The sequence below is a fragment of the Perissodus microlepis genome, chromosome 14 (assembly GCF_051167445.1).
Source record: "Perissodus microlepis isolate ML-2025 ecotype Zambia chromosome 14, ASM5116744v1, whole genome shotgun sequence".
NCBI lineage: Eukaryota > Metazoa > Chordata > Actinopteri > Cichliformes > Cichlidae > Perissodus > Perissodus microlepis.
This window is the reverse complement of record NC_140474.1, coordinates 36,210,127-36,225,007: the sequence shown is the minus strand read 5'-3', so window position 1 is coordinate 36,225,007 and position 14,881 is coordinate 36,210,127. Positions and strand designations below refer to the sequence as shown.

The window sequence follows — 14,881 nt, the reverse complement described above, 5'->3', positions numbered from 1 at the left end:
CACAGCTACTGTGATTGGCCTGCTCAGTACAGTTGTTTCCTCTTATGCAATTCTGCTGCAGTTTTCAAAAGGAACTGTGAGAGAAAAATAACTGTTGCCTCAAATATAAGGAACAACAATCATACCCTCAATACAAGGACTCGGAGACAACAGCAGATTCCTGGTTGGAGATTTCATGTCTGAAGAAACAAGATACAGATTTGCCTACGGAAAAAAAACATGACCACAACAAAGTGTGGGGACCCAGGAGGGAAAAGGCCCAGTACTGCATTTGTTTCTATTATGGCTAGAACAGCATATAACACCAGGCCACAGCCACAAGGTAATGAACACATAAAACACCACCAACAAGTATAAATGCTGGGAATGGCATTGGCCACTTGGTTAGGTTATATCTTAGATTAAACAAAGATTCTCTGCAGAAGTCGAAAACAGTGTAAATAAGCAACACTAACGTGGCAGCTAAGGCATTACTAACAAAACTTGCTGTTTGTAAACTATGTTGTTGATGTAATTGTCAACTGATCATTAAAAACAGTCAACCTGAAGCATTTTAATATGTTCGTCTGAAACAGGTCTGTGTTGTAAATGAGACACAGAGTCTCAGTGGAACTTCCTGTATAAATAAAGGTTCAATAAATCAAAATTAAAAATGAATCTGACAACAGGTAATTTAAGTCATTTATGTAAACACATTACACACCGATTTCAGCACTCGGTATGTGAGGATATAACTGTATCAAAACTTCATGGGTCAGTATGTACCTTATTTTTGAAGTTGCGAAAAGTAAATGAGTAAACTTACAGAAACATGTTTTTGGATTTCCTGTTAACTTATATAAACTCTCTATGACGTTTGCTGCCAGATTAAATTATTCTCAAAAATGGGGGCTGGAAAAAAAACCTCATAGAGAGTCTCATGAACTTTCAAGGCTAAACTTCCAAGTATATCACAGCTGGTAAACAGTTCTGGGTGGAATCCGTGGTCAATGTGTCAACATAACCAGACTAGATGAGAATTACTGTTTGGTTTACAGAGATTACAGAACTGAGGAAGCTGCTTGTCATCTAGTTTTGGAACAATCATGTATTACATCACGACTAACACATTTATTACTCACTGTGACAACTCACTAATATACAGAGTGTATCAAAAAGAATAATCCAGTTTTAAAAAGCTCTATTTTTTAAGAAATGGACATAGAAGCCAAGTAAGTAATTTTTGAAACACGTGGCTGAATATAAAGTTTTACATACAAAACTCACAATGTTCACAGGTGCTCATTGTGTCCCCTCTGGAAGCGGCATATGTCCACACAATACTCACACCCGTCTGAGCATGTCAGGAGTCACAGCTGTTGCTATGCTACCAACCGGCAACCACTTAAAACTCCTAAATCTGCTCTTTCTAACAGTTTTCACTGTTACCAGTGAACGACTGTGTAATTAAAGCACTTTGAAATTGGATGATTTTTTTTAATGATGCACACTGAATGATACGTTCTGCTGCTCAGCATCATTATCAAATCCTGTGGAGATCCAAAATTGAAACTTGTACACCCAATTCTTGTTTTTTTAAAGTGATTAAAGATATATACAATCATTTCACCTTTAAAAACAAACAAAGAAACGACTGTGTGTCGTGTGTATGTATTCTTCTGACCACAACTCTACTGCTGAGACGCCAACTTGGACTTCTAAAACTGAAACATCAATAAGCGTCTCACTTCTTCACCCTCCCAGCTCCTTACCATGTAATGGAGACCCTGAGGGGCTACTGGACAGGCCAGGTATGGGGCTACAGCGCCCACCGATGCCTCCTCCACCTAAGATGCAGCCACTTCCTGCAAGACTTCCTGCTCCTCCTCCTAAAGCAGCTGCCCTGTTCAGCTCCTGTTCAATCTCCTCCAATCCAGCGCTCTTTTGAAAGCGCGACATCCGGTTTACCACACGTGGGGACATGTGAGTCCGGGCACACGGTGCACCGCCGTAGGGGTTGATGGGAAATACATGTGTGGTGCCACGGAGGGTGCTGACGGCTACCCAGCGACTGTCCTGGCTGAAACACATGTCCTGTACCTGGATCCAGACAGGTGAAAAAATCACAGACAAAAAACAGAGCAGATAAATGTCACACCATAAGCATAAGTAGTGGAAATGTTGACACATACCACATAAAACTGTTGTAAAAGAAACATGATTTCTTTCTAAAAATTCCATTAAAGTGTAGAGGCTGGTCGACGTGTAAAAACAGGACAGAATGTTTTTGTGTTAGTCTAAACCATCTCACATCCTCAGGGATCAGTCATTGGGCATCTTTTCTCTGTATCTGCAGCCCCTCAGTTTCATTCTTAGAAGCCACTTCTATGTGGATGATCCTCAGGTGCATACGCTCCTAAAACAGAATGATGCCTACTCCATACAAACTACACACCGAGTGACTTGAGAAACTAAGTACTTGGAGGGCTGTAAACCTCCTAAATTTTTGGTCCTAATATCACTGGTGGGATGGCTCTGGGACAGTGTGGAAAGCCTACTGTCCCAAACTTGGGTTTACAGCGGACCTTGATTTTAGATTTGCTGGTCAGAGAAGGTACAGTGTTGAAATGAAGCTTCTTTCAGCTGAGACAGTTGGCAAAGATAAAAAGCTTTTCCACACTTGCATATTATCATTTGTGCACAATTCAAAATGATCCCATCTGTGAATATGGTCAAAGAGAGAGGCCTGGGCTTCTCTGCTGTCCCTGTGACCCAGACCTGTGGCAGAAAGTGGATGGATGGTCTCAAAATAACTTGATGAATGTGTAAAATATATTTACATGCCTGCGTATTTTATTCAGCACAGAAACATGGACGCAAAAGTAAACTACTCCAAAGTGCAACTAACTCTAGTGTGACTGGGCTATAGTATTAATCGCAGAGATCAAGAGATATGACTGAGATGTCGACTAGCCTGACAGAAACAGACAACAGTTTTTGCAAGAGGTGACAATAAGATATGAGATTATTTGGCGAAAAAATAAATGACCAAGAAAAATGGCATCCTTATTTAGTTGCTCTTCTCCAACACCCAGGGAGCAGACATTCAAGAGAAGATAGGATCTCCCTGAGCACGTCAGACATGCAGGAAACCAGACAAATAGGCTGCATGAGACAATACAAGCACTGGAGAGTGGGAGCGAGAAAATGCAAAGACAAAGAGATAAGGTGACAGACTGATGAAATGATTGTGCGCTGAAACCGCATCTATCACTTGGCATGCCTTTAAAAAAATTTAAATAATAATAATACATATATATATTATATCTATATGGCAGGCTGGAGAGTGTAGATCCAGGAGAAAGTTTACAAGAGGAATGCCTGACTCCTCAGTCAGCCAGCCAAAGAGAAAGCTCTGTCCCTCCAGGCCTTTCTAATCTTTTGCCAGGTCAGACGAGGTAATTGTCCCCAGCAATGACAGTTAATGGGGCATCCTCTGCATACCAGACAGTTACTTTACTTTACAAAGATGACTGAAAGAGGAGGGCTGACCTCTGCTGTAGCTTATAAGAGATGACTCAGAGATGAGAAAGGGCTACTTTGTGTGTGTTGTAATTGGTCATAATAGACCTGTCAGGGCTCCAACAGTAAATGGGTCCTGGATCTCATGGCCAAATCCATTTCGATCAGGTGGGGGATTACCTGAAGGGTGGCTATAATTGTACTTTCATGGTGTGACAACCATCCACATATCAAACATTTGTCAAATGTTATCTCAAAAAGGCGGAATGCATCTGCTTTCAGTCACATGCAAGGGCTGATGTGGAGGTAGCACATTCCTGAAAGACTGGATAGCTCTCCCTTGTATTTTCCAACAAAGTACTTGATGACATGTGTGACAGTCAGAAGATGATAAGACGAGTTTAATGCCTTTGTTTTTCTTTTTAAATCAGTCACACCAGGTAGTGAAGATTAAGCACCTCAGCTGACCTGAGAACAAGTCTGAAAGAATGACGAGAATGTGACAAAGATGTGACAAGATAAACACATCTCACATGGAGGCGTGAGATGGACAATTAACGAGGGTTTATGTGGTTGTTAGCATCGGACGCCTCATCCTTCTCACTTTGACAGACTAACTATGATTACAAAAGTTACATAACAGGCCTCTGTTTGTCAATATTGTTACGGCAACCTAATTTGATCTATAACGATGGAAAAGCACTGTTAACTGTGAGCAGAAGCGTAATAGATTTAAACAGATCCATAAGTGTGTAAATGCTTTTAAACAATGTGGATATACTAAAGATGGCTGATGTGGGTTTTGAACACAAATGTCTTCTTGGGACTGGAGCTGCTGCTTTGTGTCAGAACTACAAGTTTAGATAATTTCCACTGCTTCACAAAAAATATCACAACATTAAAACAAGATGTTTTTAACATTAAAGTCAGTAAGGTTTTTAAATATTGACATATAATTGGCAAATACTCAAATCACATGTTTGCACAAGAAGCCTGGTTACTCTGTGAAAGTAGGTTACAAAGGAAATCTGACAGTGACAGTCTGTCCCCAAAAACTCCATTTACACAGTGACTAGAATGTAAATAAACACATAAAAATACATTTTACATAATGAAACAATGGAAAGGCAACATGTCAACTGCTAAAACTCTTAAAATCTTTTTTTTTTAAATTTGCAATAGAGGCAAAAAATGGAGTTTTGTGCTGCTTAACAAAACATAGTGGAACATCTAACAACTAAAAATGTTAATATAACTAGTAACATCTTAGTAACATGACTGGATATATATAAATAAAAGTACCCCAGAAATGAGGCAGAGAAGGGAGGGGTTCACCTCTCTTTGAAAAATAGTGTGGGCAAATAGATCAGCTGTTTCAAGAATAACATTTCTCAGTATTAAACTGCAAAGAATTTTGCTTTTATTATCTAAGGTACATAACATCGTTCAACCATTCAACGAATCTGGAGAACACAAAGAGTGAACATTGAAATCAGTATGAAATGCTGTGGCCTGAGGGGCCTGAGGGGCATTAAAAATCAGATCTCAGAAACACTGAAAACCAATATTCGTGAATATGCAGGTTCAAACTACTTTATGCAAGTTAAGAAAACAGTAAAGCAGCTTCTTTCTTTAGGCCTGAGCTAATTTAAAAATGTGTGAGGGAAAGTGGAATTTCAAATTGTTTTTGAAGATCACGCATGACATGTCCAGCATTATAAAGAAGAGAAGGCCATATGGGTGCATTTGTGAATTAATACTAATGATATACACATATATACGTATTATAACAGTATGTCTGAGAGTCTGGTTGCTTAACTGGCGTTCTTTCAGACGTCTTACCTGTTGAAAACATGTGCTGCATTACTACAATTCAATGTTATTTATACAGCACCAAATCATGACAACAATCACCTCAAGGTGCTTAATATTCTTAATAAGCACCCTACAATAATATAGAAACAATCAGACAACCCCCTATGAGCAAGCACTTTGGCAAAAGTGGGAAGGAAAAACTCCAGGAGGAAACCTCCAACAGAACCAGGATCAGGAAGGGGCGGGGCCATCTGCCCCAGAAGTCTATTGATTGAACAAACCACTGAGCAGCAAGTAAACACAAAATGCAGCTTCTAAATGAAGGTGTTTATTATTAAGGCCCTGTGTGCAAAAAAGTGGCTCCCCCCCAAGTTATAACATAAATGAATTGTGGTGTTTCACCTTTGGAAAGCTGAGTTCAACAGCCACACCTAGACCTGATTACTGCCACACCTGTTCTCAATCAAGAAATCACTTAATAGGACCCGCCTGACAAAGAAAGGAAGATCCTCAAGAACCAGACATCATACCACGATCCAAGGACATTCAGGAACAAATGAGAAACAAAGTAATTGAGATCTCTCTGTCTGGAAAACGTTATAAAGCCATTTCTAAAGCTGTGGGACCCTAGCGAACCACAGTGAGAGCCATTATCCACAAATGGTAAAAACATGGAACAGACGTGGAAAAAGTTGAAGTTTTTGAAAGGTGTGTCCTATTACATCTGGCGTAAAAGTAAAACAGCATTTCAGAAAAGGAAAATCATACCAACAGTAAAATATGGTGGTGGTAGTGTGATGGCCGGGCTGTTTTGCTGCCTCAGGATCTGGATGACTTGACATAATTTCCTTAGAGATTAATAAAGCACTCTGATTCAGATTCTGAATCTTTGTGGTAATTCTGCTGTCTACCAAAACATCCTGAGGGAGACTGTCCACGACCTCAAGCTGAAGCACACTTGGGTTCTGCAGCAGGACGATGACTTAAGAAAGACCAAATGAGGACTTTGGAGTGGCCTAGTCAAAGTCCTAACCTGAAATCAATTGAGACGCTGTGGCATGACCTTCAAAAGGCAGTTCATGCTCAAACCCTCCAAGTGGCTGAATTACAACAATTCTGCAAAGATGAGTGGGCCAAGACTCGTCCACAGCGCTATAAAACACTCATTGCCAGTTACTACAAACGTTTGATTGCAGTTATTGTTGCTAAGGGTGACTAGGGCTGGGCGATATGGCCTAAAATTCATATCGCAATATAATTTGAAGCACGTGCGGTAACGATATATATCGCGATATATTCTTTTCTTCTGTATAACGTATTTTCCACACTATAAAGCAAACAAATCCTTTAATTTTCTCAAAAATCGAGAGTGTGCCTTATGTATGAATTCTGGTTGTGCTTACTGACCTCGAATCGATTTTGGCTGCAGAAATCTGTTAAAAAATGTTTTAGTACAACTTTGATAAGCCGCACTGCTTGATGGATTGTCAGAGCATTACGGCTGCCGTAGTGAGGAGCTTCGCGGAGTAATCTGGGTCCAAAACTCCGTCAACTTCAGGTCCCAAAGTCAAACGAACACTAAGGGTTAAAAACGGTCTAAATTATTTCATCTTTAATAAAATCATCAGCGTTGCTGCTTTAGCAGGTGTAACAATTAAGTTTAACATCCAGGCATCCATGAAAACAGAATTCATTAAATTTAACAGGAAGTTAGCTCGCTAGTTTCCACCTAAACATTTCATACCATGTTCTGACTGAGAGATTTCTGAAACTAATTCAAACGTACAGCTCTGCTACCACTTCCAACATAAATGAAGACAGAAAACTAAACAGCAGTGACGTTTGCAGGGTTACTGAAGTTGGACTACCTGGTATATAATGTTGTGCTATGCTACGTGATTGCTAGCAACACAGCTATGTTAGCATAACATTAGCACAGTGAAGCTGGAGGATGAACGCCAACTTTTTTTCCACTCGATTAAAGTTAACGTGAGGGATTTCATCCACAATACGAGGTTAGTTATTAATATACTGCAACAACATGGGAACAGAGCAGCTGCGAGAGAATTCAACATTAATGAATCAATGTTACGGAAGTGGAGGAAGCGCAGTTTTTGGCTTTCCCCATATTTCAAAAGTGCTTCATCTCTTTGCTGTGACTGTCGCCCGGCATAATTTGCAGATGATAATGGTTGTAGCCGCTGCGATGCTTTCGACCAAAACAGGCGCAGCTTGATGACATCATCAACATGCGCTATCGCGATATATCGCTCTATCGTTGACCAAATTTATATCGTTTCTATCGCCCACCCCTAAGGGTGACCCAACCAGTTATTAGGTGTAGGTGACAATCACCTTTTCACACAGGGCCATTTAGGATTGGATTCTTTTCCCCTAATAATAAACACCTTCATTTACAAACTGCATTTTGTGTTTACTTGTGTTATCTTTATCTAATATTTAAATTTGTTTGATGATCTGAAACATTTAAGTGTGACAAAAATATAAAAAATAGAAAATCGGGAAGGAGGCAAACACTTTTTCAGACACTGTAAGTCAGACCTTCCCAAAGTGTGGGGCCCACCCCCTAGGGGGGGCGCAGAGCCATGGCAGGGGGGGCGCGGGATGAAGGGGGGGGGGGGGGGGGGGGACAAAACGCTTGGACACTGCTAGCACGGGCGCCTACAGAAACGCAAAGCAGGAGATGAAGCATCGCTGAATATGTTTCCAAACCAACTTCATTCTAAGCCAAAGACTAGAAAATATGGTGAAGCAAATCTTCCCTTTGGTTTCACCTGCACAAGTGCCGAGGTAGGTCTCCCCTGCAGGATTGGTTTTCCCTTCGTCGGGAGCAGCGCTGGGCTGTTTAAATCACGGACAAACAGTATAATAATGGATTGGATTTATATAGCGCTTTTCAAGGCACCCAAAGCGCTTTACAATGCCACTATTCATTCACTCTCGCATTCACACACTGGTGGAGGCAGCTACGGTTGTAGCCACAGCTGCCCTGGGGCAGACTGACAGAAGCGAGGCTGCCATATCGCGCCATCGGCCCCTCTGGCCATCACCAGTAGGCGGTAGGTGAAGTGTCTTGCCCAAGGACACAACGACCAGGACAGAGAGCCCAGGGATCGAATCGGCAACCTTCCGGTTACAGATACGCTTCCCAAACCCCTGAGACACGATCGGCCTTAACATTCTTGATTTTTAGTTCACAAACACTTCTTGTAATGACTAACTACTCCTGACATTTTGGAGATATACATACTATACTATACTTTATACAGTAAAGTTACAGCGGGATACAAATAATATCAGGCTGATCCTGATTTGTTCCCCCGGTTCAAATCTCAAACAAACAGGATCCCACAGCTGTTTATGTTTTTAAACCCATTTTGCACAGAGAGACATTTTTTGAAAAATGTATTGATAGCAATGTTGAATATTATTACACAGGAAAAAACAACTACACGTAAAATAATCCCACCGTGACGCCTCTGCCTTTGTAAATGGAGGGACAGTAACTGCGTGTAAAACCTGCAGATAGTCAGATTAACAGTATTTTGTCTCTATCTGCCATTCTGCAATTCATCTCACGTAAACAATAACGTGGCGCACAGCGTAACGTGAAAAAAGGCACATACCTTTGACGTTGCGTGACGAACTCTGTATTCCTCGTCCACACATAAACGCAAAAAAGTCTCAGTTTTCGGTGATTCGAAACGCCGTTTACGTGTGGACGAAACAGCTGCGTTTTCAAAAATACCCGTGTAGGTGCGGATGTAGCATAAAAGAGTTAGTAGTTTATTTTATTGCTACCTGTAATTTATTGCAGTTTACTTGGATTTGCTTAATTGTTTAATAAATGTTTGAGGTGTGAAATAAACCGCAATGGAGCAAAATATGGGTGTGTGTGGTTGGAGGATGTGTGCGTGCGCGTGCGTGCACGCGGGGGCCGCGAACAAAGGGGGGCCCAGCAAAAAAAAGTTTGGGAACCACTGCTGTGAATAAAGGCTGAAGAAATTGTGTTCTCACAGAGCAGCCTCATTACTGAAGCACAAATAAATGTGCCAGTTCATTTTTCATTCATTCAGATGACTGGACATCAATTGATGCTACAGACTGTTAAGTTTAGTAGAAGAGCCTCGTGGCTCTGAGCTCATCCACCTTCTGCTCCGCCTTCAGCCCCTTACAGCTGTTATCAGCTTGCAGGTCTGTTTACCTGGCCTCGGGTCACTGACAGCCAGCCGCATGTTTGGTCGCTGGAGACAGATAAGGCGTCCACCTCCACCTACCTAACTCAAGACTTTATGACTCCCAGTATGTTTCTGAGTTCTGTGTGTGTGTGTGGTGTGTGTGTCTGTGTGTTATTGTGGTGATAACCCCTGTCCCAAACACAGGCAGGGGCCGGCATTCAGTGTTTACAAGGGCTTGGATCAAAGCACCCTCAGTGTGCAGCCAGTCAGCAGACCTGACGTTTGGTCATACATTAACTGCATGCAGGCTGTAGGAGTGTGTGTGCATGTGATGGTGTGTGTTCCCAGTCAATAATCTTGAACTTAACAAGGCCTGAAGTACTTTTGTTGAGCAAGCACTTCTCCTTTCTACTGTAATTAATGAGAAAAAGTCAAACTAAAAATAATCTTGAGAACTACAATCTTTTTTTCTTTTCATTGTTTTATTAAATGAATTACCATATCCCTTTACTTCATTATTATAGCCCATACATTTAGTGAAAGTGTCAAAGTGTAGGTGGTGAAAATTAGCTGCCCACAGCTAATATACTGCACAATATACTCTATTCTCTCCCTAAAGTATTATTAAATGTTTGACCACATGTAATAATGTGTCATAACTCAAGAGTTTAGCAAAGACATCCTCTTTAATTAAAACTTTCTTTTTTGATAAAGTAAGGGTTAGGTTTAAATCAGGTAACACGCTCCCTTTGTTACGCTTCAACATGATGCACAGAGTGTTTCTTCACTCACTATGTATCTGTACACAGCTTTGCATTTAATCATTAGTTAAAATTCATCTCTGGCTCTCTTCCTCTGTAAGTCTTTTGTTCTGTCTCCCTTCATCACCAACTGGTCACACAGATAGCCGCCCCTCCCTGAGCCTGGTTCTGGAGGATGTTTCCTCCTGTTAAAAGGGAGTTTTTCCTTCCCACTTTTCACAAACGCTTTCTCATTGGTTGTCTTAATGCTGGGGTTTCTCTGTATTACTGTAGGGTCTTTCCTTACAATATAAAGCAACTTCAGGTAACTGTTGTTGTGATTTCGTACTATAAAAACACAATTATGCTAAATTGTATAGAATAACAACACAGGTAATGTTTTAATGCTGTTTAAATGTTGCAGTTCATCGAGGGGGAGGAGCATGTCATTTTCTATCAACTGGATGAATGTTTTTCTTTACCAATCATGTATTTTTCTCATAAATGTATCTGTTTAAATGGGAATGTGGTTTGGAGGGGGACTGGTCCAAACCTGGATCTCACTCAAACTGGACAGCTAAGGGAAGGGTCACCTCCTGTCTACTACTGAAAGGAAATGAAGAAACAACTGAGGATAACGAAGTCATTAAATAAATGATAAAAGCTGTGAGTTTAACAGTTGATCTACATTCCTACCCACAATATGGTCATGAGATAGTGGTTGTTTCATCTTTGGAGAGAGGGAGAGTAGCTCTCAGTTCCGGTGGTCCAGGTATCTCAGTAAGATTATTCTTCGCCACCTAGGTTTCGCACTAAAATATATGAGGAGAAAACCCCTGGGCTGAACCAGGACAGCCTGGAAAGTTTATGGTTTTGAGCTGGTAAAATATCCCCTGGAGCAGCCAAAGGAGACAGTCAGGGAGAGGAAGGTCCAGCCATCTACGCTAAGACCTTTGCCAACACAGCTCAGCAAGGTAGTAAAAATGAGGTTGATGGATAAATAAATGCATTACTTTCTATTGTTGACCTTATGTATCACGCTAATGTTTTTAAATTTCATGGTCACTATTACACATACTTTTGTTCTATGGAGGGACGAGCAGTAATAAATTGTGTTTTGTTTGTAATACCGTACCTTTGTTCTTACCCTTTTTTTGGTTTCACTATCTACATTAATCATATTGCAGTGATTTGACAGGAAGAAGGAAGTAATAATTATACTTACATACAAGTGCACAATTTACTACATTTGACTAGAATGTATGTGTATGTGAATCAATACAATCTAAACACTCATTAAATATCTGTACTATTACTCCCAGTGGATGGTTGCAGGTTTGAGTTTGTTTCAGACCTTGGCTTCAGTCTCCCCACGATGCAGCGTATAGAGATGGTGAACGGCACTCTGCGAAGATGCCCACGGGTGGGTGAGGATCTGGAAGACGTGAAAGTCATGTCCCAGGGTGTCGGCAGTTACCAGCAGCATTCCTACAAAGAACACATAGTCACTGACATCAGGAATCAGTCCGTTAGCCGGCTTCGCTGTAAGCTGATTCTTAATGCGTGCTGTATAAATGGTTCTTATTTTATCGTGCAGCTGCTTGAATGCATGCCTTTTGTTTGTTTTTTTGCTAATGTTCAAATATTGTAATATGCATGGTTTAAAATGCATTTCGCGCTACATTTGTGTCATGTAGCAGCGCCTACCTTTTCAACTGGGCCAAACCATACAGTGATGACACTAATCGAACAAATTAAGCTTTGGGGGTCAATAGTGCTGTATACTCCACAATGATAAGGTTCCCATCCATACAACATAATGTGGTCTGAAGAGGAAAACATCTATGTTAACCATATGCATATCATCTGGCCTTCTATAGCATACAGAAGATGTGTTTTTACCGCAATCGTCAAACGATCAAATGAGGCAGTATGATGTCCCATCACTCCACCAGAGCCCTTTAGACCTATTACCTGAAGCACTTGTTACATCTTGGTTTTTCTTGGTTTATTTTAATCATTTTAATCAAGATGATTCAAAATGATACTCCAATTTGTGTAGTGTGTCTAAATGTTGCTAATGGTACACTGACCAACCAAAATATTTCAACTGTATTTTATTCCAGCAGCATACAACCATACAAACTGTGCATGACACATGTTAGACAGCATGAAAGAATTACTATGCACTTAAAACAAACAAACCAGCTCATTAAACATAGCCAGCTATCATTTGTCACAGTCATAAAATGCAACTTTGCCTTACATGATAGCTCGGTCTGGTAAAAGCACGGCTCGAGTCGTGTGATTCTTCAAGGACAGACGAAATGAGCGTCCATAAAAGAGGGAATCTATGTATTCGAGCATCAGTGCACATTTATGGGCGTGTCTATGCGCATTCAGAATCACCAAAACGCTGAACCACAGCGCAGCACAAGTGTAACCAACACTGACAGGCCCATTCATTTGGTCCTGTTTTATTTGAAGCTCGTCAAACTCCAGAAAGTATAGGTCCAAACCATAAACAACATGCCCAACAAACCACACCAGAACAAACCCAGATCTAAACTGGCTCGTCTACACTGCTTTTCAAATACAATCCAAAACCCATCCCCAGAAACCTTCTGACATGCTACAAACATGGAGATCGAGCAGCAACTCATAATACAACTCATTGATGCAGAGTGTAAAAAATGTCCAAGGCCCTGTCCTTCTGATGACTTCCAGACATAAATAATATTAAAGTAATTAGTATTTTCCTCTCAGTTTTTCCACTTGGAATCTTTTATGTGGAGGCTGCAGTAGGTTTTAATTAGTGGCCGGGCTTTATTGGGTGGCATGTCAAATGTGAAAAGAGGATGTTGGAATGGCATGAGATTAAAAGGATCCAACAACACGTGCGAGGGAGATGGAAAACACTCCCTTTCTGGAAAAAACAGAAGCCATTTTTTGCACATTCAGAGTCGAAGTTTCCCTTGGTCAAGATTTGAAAATTAGTAAAGAAAAAGTACTGCTCACAGATGATGAAAATCTGGATAAATGATAGGTTCGTGCAGATTATCAGAGGTGGAAGAAAGAAACTCTAACTAAAGCCAAGTGAAGTGAGCATTAAGACAGTGGTTAGCTAGTCATGCCGTATCAGAGCGACCAGAAAGCCAAAAAGCTAAGGCCCAGGGCCTGTAAACTCTTGAAAACCCACGCCCCAAACGAGGTGCCAAGCCACAAGAAGCATTTGCGTCAACTGGGAATAAAGAGAAAGAAGGACCGGGGCCCTTCTAATTATAGAGTCTGGAAACGGAAGCGCAGGGCGATTAGGAGTTGAGGCGCTGCGGTCTGTTTATCTGGGAGCTTCCTCTCGCTCTCAAACCCTCTCTCCCCTGTTCTCCGCTCTCGTTCACTTTTGCTCCTCTCTCTGTTTTGGTCGGGCCCTGCCCACCCAGTGGCTGGAGAGTCTGGCCCCTAGCTTTCTGACAGATGAGACTTGGCCACTGCCTTCTGGCCAGGGCCGGTGTTTCTCTTCTGCTGATGGTAGAGTCTGGGCTCCAAAAAAGTAACAGCTCAGGAAGGCTGGAGAGCTTTGCGAGTGCGAGTGCCCGAGGACTGGGGCTTTTGTGGCCTTGTTGAAATACAGAGGCCCTTGCCGAGAGGCGTCAGTCGGTTAGCCCACGGGAGGGCCAAATTAAAAAGCAGCTGAGCGGCCCGGTGGGTGAAAAGAGAAGGTTTTAAACAGCGGCTGGCTACAGCGGGGTTTGACACGTCCTATTTATAACACCTTGTCCCAGGGGTTACAGTGTTATTTACGATGTTTTAGTACCAAGATCGCTGGCACATGCTCTAAGACGTGCGCTAAACTGGAAGGGATGACTTCTAATTTGCCATGTGTGCGAGACATGCGTTCATATGGGATATGAGGGAAGTGATATAATCATTTCCATAAATATCTGCTTTTGCTTTCTGGGGTTTTTTCCTCTTAAAATCTTTTTGTTTTGTTTTGCTGCAGGCTTTAGTGTCCCATCTCTGACCATCCAAACAGAAAACATCTGCTCAATCCCATTAATGTTGGGAGGATGTTTCATTTACAAAGTGGTGGGGCTAGCTTTATTCTTGACAAAGGCGGATGGGACGGGAGGGCGAACGGCTGAAAGAGAGAGAGAGCGAGAAAGGCAAAGAAATAAATGGAAAGAAGAGGGTGATTTCCCTACTTGGCAAAGTGGAACGCCACAACAAAACTAGTCCACTTTTTAATTAACAACACTACGCTGAAAAAAAAAAGCTTTGAAAATCGGGAAATTCTCAAATTATAACCATGTGGAGGGGATAAAGCTTGCAAGATGGAGTACTTGGGGGATTCGGATAGCCTCGCTGTTACCAGGATGCATAAACTTCAGAGCAAATGAGCTCATTTACTTTGAAAGACTATCCATCATAAAGAGGAGGTTTTGTCTTCAGGGATGGGAAGGACAGGACGTTATGTCTGTCTGAATGGATTTGTACATATACTGGACATATACAGCTCACAGCCACAATATTAAATGCAATAAAAAGTGAAGAGGACAACGCTGATCCTCTCATTACAAAGCAATGTTCTGCTAGGAAATCTTGGGTCCTAACATTCATTTAAATGCT

At 41.4% G+C, this 14,881-nt stretch overlaps 1 protein-coding gene across 5 annotated transcripts in view; it reads right to left on the bottom strand.

Moving 5' to 3' along the window:
* Positions 1-14,881, bottom strand: part of bcas3 (BCAS3 microtubule associated cell migration factor) — a 323,750-nt gene that overhangs the window by 255,789 nt on the left and 53,080 nt on the right. For all 5 annotated transcript variants that reach the window (XM_084951630.1, XM_084951631.1, XM_084951628.1 and 2 more), the window contains 2 exons: positions 11,610-11,743; positions 1,752-2,079 (listed from right to left, as the gene is read on the bottom strand). In XM_084951630.1, coding sequence (XP_084807756.1) covers positions 1,752-2,079; positions 11,610-11,743 — 462 coding nt within the window. The remainder of the gene's footprint in view (positions 1-1,751; positions 2,080-11,609; positions 11,744-14,881) is intronic.